The sequence below is a fragment of the Protopterus annectens genome, chromosome 9.part0, assembly GCF_019279795.1.
Source record: "Protopterus annectens isolate FY-2018-M chromosome 9.part0, PAN1.0, whole genome shotgun sequence".
Taxonomy (NCBI): Eukaryota; Metazoa; Chordata; order Ceratodontiformes; family Protopteridae; genus Protopterus; species Protopterus annectens.
Window position 1 is genome coordinate 1474080335 of NC_056743.1, and position 13559 is coordinate 1474093893.

General features: G+C 39.2%; 1 protein-coding gene across 1 annotated transcript in view; it reads right to left on the bottom strand.

The window, feature by feature from the left end:
• The window catches only part of TMEM205 (transmembrane protein 205), a 395701-nt gene that overhangs the window by 171468 nt on the left and 210674 nt on the right, over positions 1–13559 (bottom strand). The window contains exon 2 of the mRNA XM_044084414.1: positions 3297–3432. Within this exon, the coding sequence (XP_043940349.1) occupies positions 3297–3396 (100 nt within the window). The 5' untranslated portion in view covers positions 3397–3432. The remainder of the gene's footprint in view (positions 1–3296; positions 3433–13559) is intronic.

A 13559-nucleotide genomic window follows, 5' to 3' on the forward strand; every position in this document is an offset into this window, starting at 1 on the left:
GCATATCTGGGAGTTTCCTCCTAGGTTTCTAACATAGCTAAAGAATGCTTTATGGTTGTCTTTAGAGTCCTTAGCTATTTTTTCTCAAAATTAGCTTTGGATGATTTTATGAGAGCTCTTAGCTTTTACTTATAGTGATCAGCGGTGTCTTACCTTTTAAGGATTTTGCTCTATCTTGTAGTAGCTCCTTTTATTGTAGAGTTTGTTTATGGCTGGGGTCCACCAGACTGGACGCTTGCCTTTGGTACAAAGAGTCTTTGTTTTGCTTGGGATTGCCTGATCCATGCAGCCTGCAGGTGCTGGTAGAAGGCATTTGTAAGTGATTCAGCGGTTTGAGTAATGTTAACGGCTCAGGGGCCTTAAAGGAGACCACACTAGTCTTTAGAAGTGTGAAGTCGGCTGAGAAGTTCTTTACTGTGGTCTTTTTCATTTGAGGCGGTGGTGGATGAGGACCTCCAGCGAGATTAGTTTGTGATCAGATCTCACCAGTGAGGGGTATACTTCTGGCATTGAACATTGTGCTCCCATGTTCGTGATGATGAGATCAAGTATGTTTACCACTTATACTTTCATAATCCCTGTGGTTTCAGAAATATGAATATTTGATTGAAATGTGAGGACATAATCTGATTCTGTGAAAAGGCTTAGGCTCCGCCCATTGGAAGTTACAGTGCAAACTTTCTGAGCTCCATGCCTGCTTATGTGATCTGGGAAAGAGAGTAAAGCAGGTTCAATACTGTGGCTGGATCAAAAGCTATAATGTGTGGGATAGTGAATTATTTTTAGTTAGATAGCCAAGAAGTTGCTTGTTTGCCCATATTTTTAGAATTTTCAAATGTGGTGATACTACATCTGTAGGACTATAACTACATCTGTAGGACTATAGTTACACAAATACACATGAAGAGGTATTATGTAAGATTACTTTCATTACTTAGGTATGCAGAATTCTTCAATGAACCTTTTTATAAGAACTGTTACCAGACAGGGGACTGATTCATCAGCCATGCATAGGAAATCAAGAGGTTTATGGTCAGGAACTAGTGATGTTGTTTTAAGTTCCTCTAATATTTTTTATCTGATTAATTGACACTGGCAAAAAAAAAAAAAAAAATGTATAAATATATATATATATATATATATATATATATATATATATATATATAATATATATATATATATATATATATATATATATATATATATATATATATATATATATATATATAAATAAATAAAACCATTCTGAGGTTTGCTTAACATGGATATGGAAAAGGTTGACGCTGTTTGCCTGGTTTAGTTATTTATGAAGTCCCAGAAGGTCTTAGAATTTTTGTCTTACAAATTGCTTGCAGCTTGACAACAATATTTTTCTTTACATCTGTGGACCATTTTGTGTGTTAAGCTACAAGCGACACTGTGGATATGAAGACTGGATATAGTTGGACTACTTTTCGAGGCTTTTCATGCTTGTCCCTAAATCTAATCAAGTGTTTTGTGTTAAGGTTTAACCACGGTGTAGACAGACTTTCATTAGCAGTACAACATAAAAAGAAAATTAGTTTAATATATTTAGAAATGCATGCCTGAAGTAATACGTTGTGTTATCTAAGGGAAGTATTTTAATGGATCTAGTTGTACTGGTCAAGCAAATTACTAAAGAGTGGTACTTGGAAATTATTTTTGGAGCAGACATGTACATACTACAAGTTTTATTTAGCTTTTACTGCTTCTAAGTATGTATGTAGGGAGGGAGGTGATCATTTAATGTATCAGAAGAATACCATGGGAAGCACTATGAGGTTTGTCAGGAAGGATCCAGTTTAAGAAGGCTTGTTTACATGTTATTTCACCTATGTTGGTCCAAGATGCTGGACGTATCTTGAAAGCAAATGGAGAAAAGGAAATGGGACAACAAGCATGAACGAGTGAAGGATTTGGAAAGTCCCAGGAAGTTTTTCCTTTTAATCTCTGGCCAACATAATTCATAGTTGCTGGAAAAAGCCTATTTTTTGCAATGTCATATAAAAATAAAGTGAATTGTGTCATACAGATCTGAATATGACTTCAAACATACTTATAAAAATGCAACTACTAAAGCCACTTAACTCACCAAGTAAAGTTTGAAAGAACTGAAGAGGTTATAAGGAAGCTAGACATTTTGAGATGGAGGAAGAGCTAGAAGCTCAGGAAAGTTAGAACTGATGAGTGATCCTAATGCCTATGCTTAAGCCCCATCCATTCCTATAGCTGAACCTGTGCAACATCAGATCCAAACATTCTCTGTGTGACTACTGAACCTATGTTTGGAAACCTAATCTTTGGAAACTGTTGACCTTGTCTGCCAAAGGTCCACTTTTATTAGTTGGACTTGGCACAGCAACCTTCCACCCTGAGTACTGACTAACACTACTGTAGAAAATAATCTGAAGTGAAGTCAGGAATAGCGGTGTTCTCCTGGTGTTGTCATCCTGAATGGCCAAGAAGGCTGAAATGCATTTCTCCCATAAAGTGGTTAAAGACAGGCAACAACACACACACACACACACACACATCTGTAGATGCAGGTAGAGTTCCTACTCTTCAGTGGGAAAGGAGTCCTTCTCACACCACATGTGACATCCACTGCCCAATCCCAACTCACACACGTGTTCTCAGGGTCTATTCCTGAGGCCAGCACTATCAGTTGTGCTTCAACCAGTGACTAAACACATGTTGCTTAATTGGTAACAGATTTTAGGCAGGTGTGGCTTGATTTCCCAAACAGACCTCAAACTGCATCTTTAAAGATCTTGCGCATTGTGCAAAGTTTTAAATACTAAGAAATATTCAGAATGAATGGTCTTTCCTAGCCTTCTCTTCTGGAGGGTATTTGTTTGAAAATAGGACTTCTGCAATTTAAGAAAAGTCCTCTCTTCCCTACTTTTAAAACTAGATACTGGTGTCCTTGGTATTTTGTAGAAGTGAAGAAGAAAAAAAGAAACAATATATTTTCTGGTATTCATTACACGCATTCTACTGAGAAAAAAATTAAAACTTGACTAGAATGAATATGGAAAGAATCTGAAGCAGAAGTCACTAATACTTCTGGAGCAAGATAATTAACATGGTCTGTGAGGTACCGTACAAATGTGATATGCTGAAAAGAAATGTTTGAAAATATCTGTACAGATTCAAACAATATATTGATGCTTAGCTGAACAAATTAAGATTAATCACTTAAAATGTACTGCAGTACTTCAAGCAGACATCATTTAAACACATGCAAATCATTGACATTTAAGTCATTTACTCACCAGCAATAAAGGTCACCCAAAGCTGCATTCCCCAACTAGCAGACAGAATTAACAGGTGGACAACTTTAAATAAGTCTGTAGGTTCTCCCTCAGTAGGCATCCTGTGCAACTCAAGTCGTCACTTTTATGTGAATTCCTTAAAATACAAAACAGTATTACAGCTTGACACTGCCATTTCAGACACAACACAGATGATGTACACAATAAGACAGCAATCTATTTTCATTACCTAAGACAACTGAATGAAGAACTAAAGCTGAACTGTCTTTTTTAACAAAACCATTCAGATTTTAAATGTTGCTGATGTTTAACCTTTCAGCTGACAATGAATTGTCTAATCTGGTATTGGGGGTCCTATTCAGTAGGTGTAGAATCAGGATATTCCCCCCTCTACCACCATTAGTATGACTAACTTTTCACACAGTCTCTTTTGCCTGTAGGCATAAGTGCTTCTTGCCATCATGCAATACACAGTAGAACATACTGTACCCGTTTTCACCAGTTTGCACCTCAAGTTCTTTCCTTTTTCTTTTGCAGTATGGGGAATCAATCCTGATGTTTGTCAAAGACATTTCCTCATTCTCAGTGTTTAGAAAGTTCAACATATCCAAATGCTCGTGAAGCTGCCAGATCACAAGCCAAGACCCTTTACTGGCATATTTCCTACTACCTGGGGAAAGCACAATGTGAAGCACTGTATAAGTGTCAGAATATCAAACAGGCCATCCAAAAAAGGAATACAGAAAAAAACTGAGACCCAAATCATGTTTCATTACAAGATACAGACCCGAATCATGTTTCATTACAAGATACAGACTGAGAATGCATGGCACAATAATTAATCAGAGGCTACATCACACGATCTCAAGCAAGTAACACAGCACCTTAAAAAAGGGTACAGACATCTGTCATTAATCACACACACCTAGAGCTAAATCAGGCCCAGGAAGAGAAATTAATATCATATCCGTTCTGCACCTCCGTGGATAATGAAGGGTCTGTGAGAGGTCCACTCTTGCAACCATCGTGGGGGTGGTGTCTCAGGATATCAGTACTACACTTATTCTGGCCAAGTGGTCAGAGTTTCCAGCTAACTGGGCAGTACCTCAGGAATGATGCCTCAGCTTCCTTAGCTGGTACTAGTCATTGCTCACATACCAACAAAACTACTACAGACCCCCTGCCTCCAAGGTTCAGCAAGGATCCATGGCCAAGGATATGAAGATTCATAAGTGCTTCCCATTCAAGGGCTGTAAGGTTGGGTCCTAAACATCTGACAGCATGTGAGATGAGGCCTGTCCTTACTGGTACAGGAGCACACCATCAAGAAATATATACATATGTGTGTGTGTGTATTTTATATATATATATATATATATATATATATATATATATATATATATATATATATCCATATATATATATGTATATATATATACACACACACACACACATATATACCACACATACACACACACATATACCACACACACATATACCACACACACATACACACACACACACACACACATATATATATATATATATATATATATATATAATGTGTGTATGTATGAATATCAACACAAGGTCCAGCACGGCCCTCTACTGTCCTTGTACTGCCTTTGGGAAGAGTGATCCTAACCATCAGCGTCTCACCACAAATTTGACTCCATTTCTGTTGCCTACCAGTCTAGGATATGGCTCTAGGTGAGATTTTACCTCACTCTCATTCAGGAAAAGGGATTCAGAGGAAACAAAAGTTTCCTCTGAAACCATGAAGGATGATTAGATCTTTCCTCCCTATAGCTCTCCTAAATGACCCCTTAATTTTGAGATGTCCTCAGTCTCATGAAGTCCCCTCTCTCAGCTCCACAGAAAAGTATAAAGGAGTATCTGGGAAAGGAGTTGTTTTGGTTTACCTCATTAATAAGCCATTGCTCAGTGATGCTGTCTTTGTAGCTTGGAAGCATCTGCATACCACTTGTACTCCCAGAATGTGGATACACTCAAACCCTTAACAGAATAAAGTCAGATTTCTCTGGGTAGGATACAGATGATACAAACATGATTGCATCATTTCAGTAGAGAATCTAGAGATTAAAGCACTTTTCCTACTTATCACCTCCTTGTAAACTAAAAGTTTGGACAAGCTGGACAAGAAAATATTCTCCCACACCAAAGTGGAACTTAAATCCTCCAATTCCAGGCTTCTCTTTTCCAGATTCTAACTCCTCCTGGTGGATCTGGCAAAGGAAAACCTTTCATCCCTTGATACTTGGAACCAAAATTACTGCTTTGATTTAAATTAACCAGTAAAAAAATGCCAATCTTGACTCTGCTGGCATGTCACCCCTCCCTGAACAAGAGAAAATTCTTTACATATTCATTTACTTAGAAAATACAGCGCAATCATGTGTACTGCTATGTATTATAAAAGAAAAAGAAAAATCAGTGACTTACAATAGAGAAAACAATACACACACTGATAACTGGGCTTAAAATAGTGCACAAAAAAATTACCCCACTTTTAATAGCAATTTTCAATTGAACTGAAAAAAATATGGAACACATTGCATTTGATTTGATTAACATCAATTAATGACATTTTTGCTGCTGAATTTTAATAGACAAGTGCAGGGTCACATATTTCTTGTATTTTTGCTCATTCAGTTTTTTTGGTAACTCAAGTGTTGAACATCACAGCGTGTCTCCTTTGACATGCGTGTCATAGGTTCGCCATCACTGTCTTACGTGGTTCACCGAGTTTGGACAACAGTACTATTGTATTCTTAAAGACTCTAATGGAATGGGTTTTGAATTACAAGTTTATATTTTTGAGGGTAGTATATTTGAATAAAAACAGGTGTAACCATGGCAGCAGCATGTATTCCTGTGTTTGCTAAAACAGCGACCACCTATTAGGAATAGTTTTTCATATACAATTCAAGGTATCAAGACACTTGGTATTTATATGGCTGTTTTTTTTTTTTTTTTTGGATGAAATTGTTATTTTTTGGAAAAATACAGAAGAGAGGTTATTGGAATTTTTCCAATACATTAAAAGTGTAACAGATTTTCTTTAATTTACAATGGAAGATTCTTAGACCAATGTTTGTTATTTGGATGTTGAAATCAAAAAAAGATAAAAGCAATACGGTATTTGAATCGGACATACATAGAAAACCCACCTATTCAAACACACTCCTACACTTCAATAGTTGCCACCCAAAACATCAGAAAAAAAAAAACTCTTTGTAAAAGGACAACTAGTTAGGTTAGCTCCTATGGTCTCTCCATGTGAGACAGTCTTTACATAAAGTGAAACATTTAGAACTATGTTAAAAAGGAGTGGATGGCCACAGAAATTTTTACAGGTTTTCAACAAAAGGACATTATGTTTCACTATTAAAGGAGAAGGGACAAGGGTTGTGTCAACTTAAATCAGGAAAATAGGACTTCACACCAAAAAGACTTTGGCAAGACTCGGGTGTTTTACGTGGTTCACCGAGTTTGGACAACAGTACTATTGTATTCTTAAAGACTCTAATGGAATGGGTTTTGAATTACAAGTTTATATTTTTGAGGGTAGTATATTTGAATAAAAACAGGTGTAATCATGGCAGCAGCATGTGTTCCCGTGTTTGCTAAAACAGCGACCACCTATTAGGAATAGTTTTTCATATTCAATTCAAAGTATCAAGACATTTGGTATTTATATGGCTGGTTTTTTTTTTGGATGAAATTGTTATTTTTTTGGAAAAATACAGAAGAGAGGTTATTGGAATTTTTCCAATACATTAAAAGTGTAACAGATTTTCTTTAATTTACAATGGAAGATTCTTAGACCAATGTTTGTTATTTGGATGTTGAAATCAAGGTATTTGAATCGGACATACATAGAAAACCCACCTATTCAAACACACTCCTACATTCAATAGTTGCCACCCAAAACATCAGAAAAAAAAAACTTTGTAAAAGGACAACTAGTTAGGTTAGCTCCTATGGTCTCTCCATGTGAGACAGTCTTTACATAAAGTGAAACATTTAGAACTATGTTAAAAAGGAGTGGATGGCCACAGAAATTTTTACAGGTTTTCAACAAAAGGACATTATGTTTCACTATTAAAGGAGAAGGGACAAGGGTTGTGTCAACTTAAATCAGGAAAATAGGACTTCACACCAAAAAGACTTTGGCAAGACTCGGGTGTTAACACACAATGGAGATGCTGAGAGAATAAGGGAAAATATTGTTAGAAATTGGCATCTTTTTAGGGTGAATGATGAAAAACCTACAAATGTCAGGTGGGGAACCACAAGTAGCACACAAGAAGGATTTGTGTGTTTTAAGAACTTAACTAAAGGATGGGAAACAAGACAAAGAATTGTCAGGTTAAACTCAGGACCTATAGATTTGGAAGATGTAGGCAACAACCCTTTCATAAAAGAGGGGGAGAAAGCATTTGTGAAGACTGGAGGAAAATGGGCGAAGGCTGCCAGCCTAGTCAAATAGAATTTGATACATAATTCTATCAATTGTATAAATAAATGTAAAAGACAGGCTTGTGTTTTTAAATGAAAGAAAACACTGTAAAATGTGAACTTCAAGATTGTTGCAACATTGCCATCTGCTGTAAGGAAAACCAAGCCAAGCATTTCAAATGTGACTTTTGAAGTTGAAAAGATCTTATGAATCTCTCTGATGTTTTACAAGTCGGCTCCAGTGAGTCTGGATGAAGGTTTCATGCCCACTGTTTTAAGGTTTAAGTTCTTCTTCTTTCGGCTTTTCCCGGTTAGGGGTGGCCACAGTGGATCATCTGTCCGCTCATGATTGGCAGTGGAGTTTTACAGTGTCAAGTTGCCAGCCCGGCGCCCAACTTTCCACAGAAGGCACATACATGCACACACTCACACCTAGGGTCAATTTAGAGTGTCCAATCCACCTACTGCATGTCTTTGGGATGTAGGAGGAAACCGGAGCACCCAGAGGAAACCCACGCGACCACAGGGAGGACATGCAGACTCCGCACAGAAGGCACCCCAGCCGAGAATCGAACCGGAGAACCTCTTGCTGTGAGGTGGCAACGCTAACTGCTGCACCACCGTGGCCGCCCTGTTTTAAGGTTAAAGTTAAAGGCCAGAATTTAATGTGTAAGGTGCTTTATTGCTCTGGTTTCTGCTAGAGTGTATATGTGAAATGCCTTTTATTGTTGTAGTCTTCTGAGCAGGTGTTAGCTTGCTAAATAATGCAGTTTGTTTTCCTGGGAACTCCAGAGCAAGTGTCAACATGATGTAATTTGGGAGCGCCTTAGCAGAGCTGTTGGTTGTTCAGTGACAGACTGGAAGCATTTTGATCTTGGACATCTAATCCAGCACTGCTTATGCTTTATGTATGTAAGTAGGATTATAGCACTGTGACTTCTCTTAGGGATAGTTAAACTTGGAAGAAAGTTAGACTAAGTATTTTTCTTTGAAATCAGATCTTTCCTACAATATTGTTTTAAGTTTGTGTGATCTCCGAACTTGAGTAGCACTGTACTGCAGTAGTTTTGTCTTGTGTTTTAATTTATTATTAAATATTTTAAAACCTTTACCTGTGGCTAGTTTACGTAGAGATAATTTAACTTCTAAAGTACATTACATAATTACAGATTTTACTGTCTAAGTCACTCCACATTAAGCTTTGACTGATTAATCATACTACCATTGGATTATAATATTGCACAGTAATAATTAGACACCCTTTTAAGGGCCTTTTGGTAGCTGATAAATATTAGCTGGGTGGTAGCAGGAATTACTACCGTATGGTCTGGGTAATAGGGGCACAGCTGGAGAACCTGTGCCAGCCTTTTCCCAGGAGGGTTTGTGTGGTTGTATAACCTCTTCTCAAAGTGTGTGTGGTGTGTCAGCTACTTGGGCAGGGACACGAAGCACTGGCTGGACAGAGAGAGTACTGGAGCTTTTAGCTTGCCCAGCTAGGCTGAGACCTGGACCCTATAGCTGTGCCAGTGGGGAAGTCTTATTGGGGACCTGGTGAGCAAGGGAGCAACCAGCCCTAGACTGACTGTGATCTGTGTGTGCACTTAAATGAAATTGTACTTTACTGTGTGTATTAGTTATCTTTTCATCTTCTAGGAATCGCCTTCTCTGGTGTCAGTGGTGAGGATTGAGGCTCCTTGATTGCTGGGCCAGGGCAAGGGTGTCACATCATTTATTATGGGTTATGGTTTGTAAGTTCAATAATTTTTACACAATAGTAGTATACCTTGCTGAAAGCCAGAACTGTCCATGTTTTTACATCGGCAAAGCAGACAGATTTTTGAAAGATGGGATATACGAACACATACAATGGAACATGCACTTTCAAAAAAAAATGCACTTTACTTTGCTTTTGCCTCCTCTTAAAAGTACTCCCTTGTATTTATTCTGCTGCATTCATTACTGCTTGGTAGTAGCCCGATTAAATTGTAACTGTTAATCTAAGCCTTTTGGTTTAAGCACTTGGGCTTCAGACCAGTTGTTTTACATTAAGAAAGTTTGTGATATGCACTGTTGTGGCAGGACAGGTAGCTTACATCCTTCTAAGTTGAGAATTACTGACTGAAGGCTTAGTGTCTGTTATTCTAAAAGTGTATTAGTTCTGGTTTAAGCACTTGGGCTTCAGGCCAGTTATTTGACATTAAGAAGGTTTGTGGTCTGCACTCTTGGGGGAGTAGAGGCTAGATTGTGCCCTTCTGAGCTGGGAATTTCTGGTTAAAGGATTACTGTGCCTGTTTATTTGAACTGTTTCTTTCTGAAATTGGTGCACCTTGTTTGCTGTAGCATAGACTAGATTCAGGCATGCTGAATTCAGCCTTGTTTGTACAACTTGAGCACTAATCCTGGCCATCTTTTTTGGAGAAGGTTCCCCTGCACCCTAGTGGCAGGAGTGTGCAGTTAGAACTTGTTTGACTGAAGACTGCTGGAACAGGGCTCAGATTTGATCTTTTTTGCTGGTTAAGTGGGTAATTTGTTTAAATCAGTTTGCTCGTTTTCTATTGTCGTATGTGCACGTTATTTATCTGCTTTTACTAAATTTGTGTTTCTTCATACTTTATTGCATTTATTCTGCTGCATTTATTACTGCTTGTTAGTAGCCTGATTAAACTGCAACTGTTATTATAAGCCTTTGGCTGAAGCACTTGGGCTTCACACCAGTTGTTTTACAATAAGAAGGTTTGTGGTCTGCACTGTTGTGGCAGGACAGGTAGCTTACATCCTTCTAAGTTGGGAGTTGCTGATTGAAAGCTTAGTGTCTGTTATTCTAAAAGTGCATTAGTTCTGGTTGAAGCACTTGGGCTTTGGGCCAGTTATTCTGCATTAAAAAGGTGTGCTCTTCACTCTTGTGGGATGAGAGGGTAGATTCCGCCCTTCTGGGCTGGGAGTTTCTGGTTAAAGGCTTATTGTGCCTGCTTATTTGAACTGTTTCTTTCTGAAACTGGTACGCCTTGCTTGCTGTAGCATAGACTAAATTCAGACAAGCTGAATCCAGCTTTGTTTGTATAACTTGAGCACTAATCCAGACCATCTTTTTTTTTTGAGAAGGTTCCTCTGTACGCTAGTGGCAGGAGTGTGCCGTTAGAACTTTAGTCGAAGACTGCTGGAACGGGGCTCAGTTTTTAGCTTTTTATTGGTTAATTTGTTTAAATCAGTTTGCTCATTTGCTATGGTTATATTACAAAAAATAAATAAATAAATAAAAATACTTTATGCATCGCCGCTTAGCTAGGGTTAAACTAGAACCTTAGAACTAGTCAGGTTTTAGTTTTAGCACTCAAATCTGTTTATCTGAGCTCAGCACTTGTTCAGAACTCGTAAGCAATAAATAAGCTACAAATTACTACAGCACTCAACTTACCTCACTTGTCTTGAGGAAAACAGTTTTTAGTACTTATTAAATAAGCACCTATCCAGGCCTGTCTAAGGGTCAGCTCCCGGTGTTTTCTCCTGCCTATCTAATGAATATGGGCATCTTGGGGCAATGCAGCAATTGCCTCGTACACATACAACCCTCTCCTCATACCACCCAACACTACAACCTGTGAGAGATGCACTTTTATAGTAAAGCTCTCTTCACCCAAGACTGGACTAGACAGTCAAGAGGAGAAGGTAAACACTTGCACCACACCACACTCATCACACAGTCCCTCAAAACCTACACCACCAAAACATACACATAGCAACACAAAACACACACCTACATTCGCGGAGGCTCTCAATGAAAATCTGCTCAAATAACAGAGACCTCCAAAGCAGAAACGCAAGCAACCTCCACCCCCAACACAACCCAAATGACACATAGCCCACAAACTCAGTGTGCCACTCAACCACAGCCCATAAGGCACAACAACATACCCAACACTCTAGTCATAGGTGACTCTATAGTCAGGCACACTGATGTTCTACTCACCAGGCTAAACAAGGAGAAAGTTACTGTCAGCTGCCTGTCAGTGCCAGGACCTGCCACATAATGCACACACTCAGGTCACTCCACAACAAGTACAAAATATGACTCTGGCATTGTCCATGTTGGTGTGATTGACCTGAGACGTAGCTCACTGGACTCCATGAAGAGAGACATGGAGGAGCTCTCCGATCTTGTAGCCCAGGCAGGTACGACCCTAGCCCTGAGAAGCATCCTGCCATCCCCCAGAATGATACCAAAGGACAAAATGATAGACTTCAATAATTGGCTAAGCTTCTGGTGTCATTCTAAGGGGATCCAGTATCTGTCTGCCTGGGATGACATGATCGACGGACCATGATGCTTTGCCAGAGATGGCCTGCACCTGTCACCTCTGGGATTCCAGATACTGGCTAAGGCTCTTGCCACCCCTATACTGCCTTTTTTAGGCAAGGTTCAAATGACAAATTCACCAGAGTAACAGGTACTAGCAAGCAAAATCTGAAGGTAATGCTACTCAATGCTAGAAGTCTAAACCTCAAAATGCATTCACTCGAGGCACTCCTTAAAATGGAGAACATCGACATCTGTGCAGTGACAGAGACCTGGTTCAAGGCTCCAGAGAGCACCCCTGCATTACCAGGCTATAATTCATACCACACCTTTTGGCCACCTAACCTGGATCACAACACTAAAGGCAGAGGCGTGTCCATATTCATTAAGGATATTCACACCTCCAGGCTAGTTGCTCAGCATAATGCATCCGAGATTATCCAAGTGCAACTAACTCTGGTTAAGACCGCAATCCAAATTGTAACTTGCTACAGATCCCCCATCATGCCCCAGGATTCCCACACCTCATTTCTTGATACACTGGAAAATATTAGGGTGCAACCCAATACCCTAATAATGGGCAATTTCAACTACCCCACCATTAAATGGGAAAACTACTCATGTACCAACTCTTTTGCTCAACGTTTTCTGGAATTCATAAATTCCAACGTCTTGGATCAACTTATCCACACTCCCACCAGGGGCAGCAATATCCTAGACCTGGTCTTTACAACATGGCCGACTGGTGTTCCCCACCAGAGGTCAATTCCTCATTGGTCAGATCTGACCACAAGCTAATCACCCTAGACGGCCACATCCTGCCCCCACCCCCATTAGGGAAACCACTGTAAAAAATTTCTCCAAAGCCAACTTCACGCTTCTGAAGACAGAAGTGGCAAACTTCGACACCCTTGCAGACTGACAATCTGAATCCTACACCAATGCACTTTATAAGAACTTACATGAGTGCATGGATCATGCTATCCCTAACAGAACCAAGATGCTATCCTCCAACAAAAGGAAGCCAAACTGGTGGTCCCCTGCCATAAACAAACTCTACAACAGAAGAAAGAAACTGTTGGGAAAAAAAAAAAAAAAAAAAAAAGAGTAAAATCCCATGATTGGAGGAACTCCCTGGTCAGCCTCAGTAAGAATATGAGATCCCTCATAAAATCCTCCAAAGCTAGTTATGAAAACAAAATCGCCACTGATTCTAAAGACAACCACAAAGCATTCTATAGCTATGTCAAGAATCTCAATGGCAACACTCAGATCTGTTCTGAATTACAGCACAATGGCACAAAATATACAGAACCGTTATTGCCAACATCCTGGCAGATACGTTCAGTGCTACCTTTAGCCCCCTCTCACCCCCTAAAAGGGCCCATCTCTATACCGGAAGAATGAAAAAGTGCCTGTAATTACGACTGCACAGATAAAAAACACACTCTCCAAAGCCAAGAACACAGCATCCATGAGACCTGACA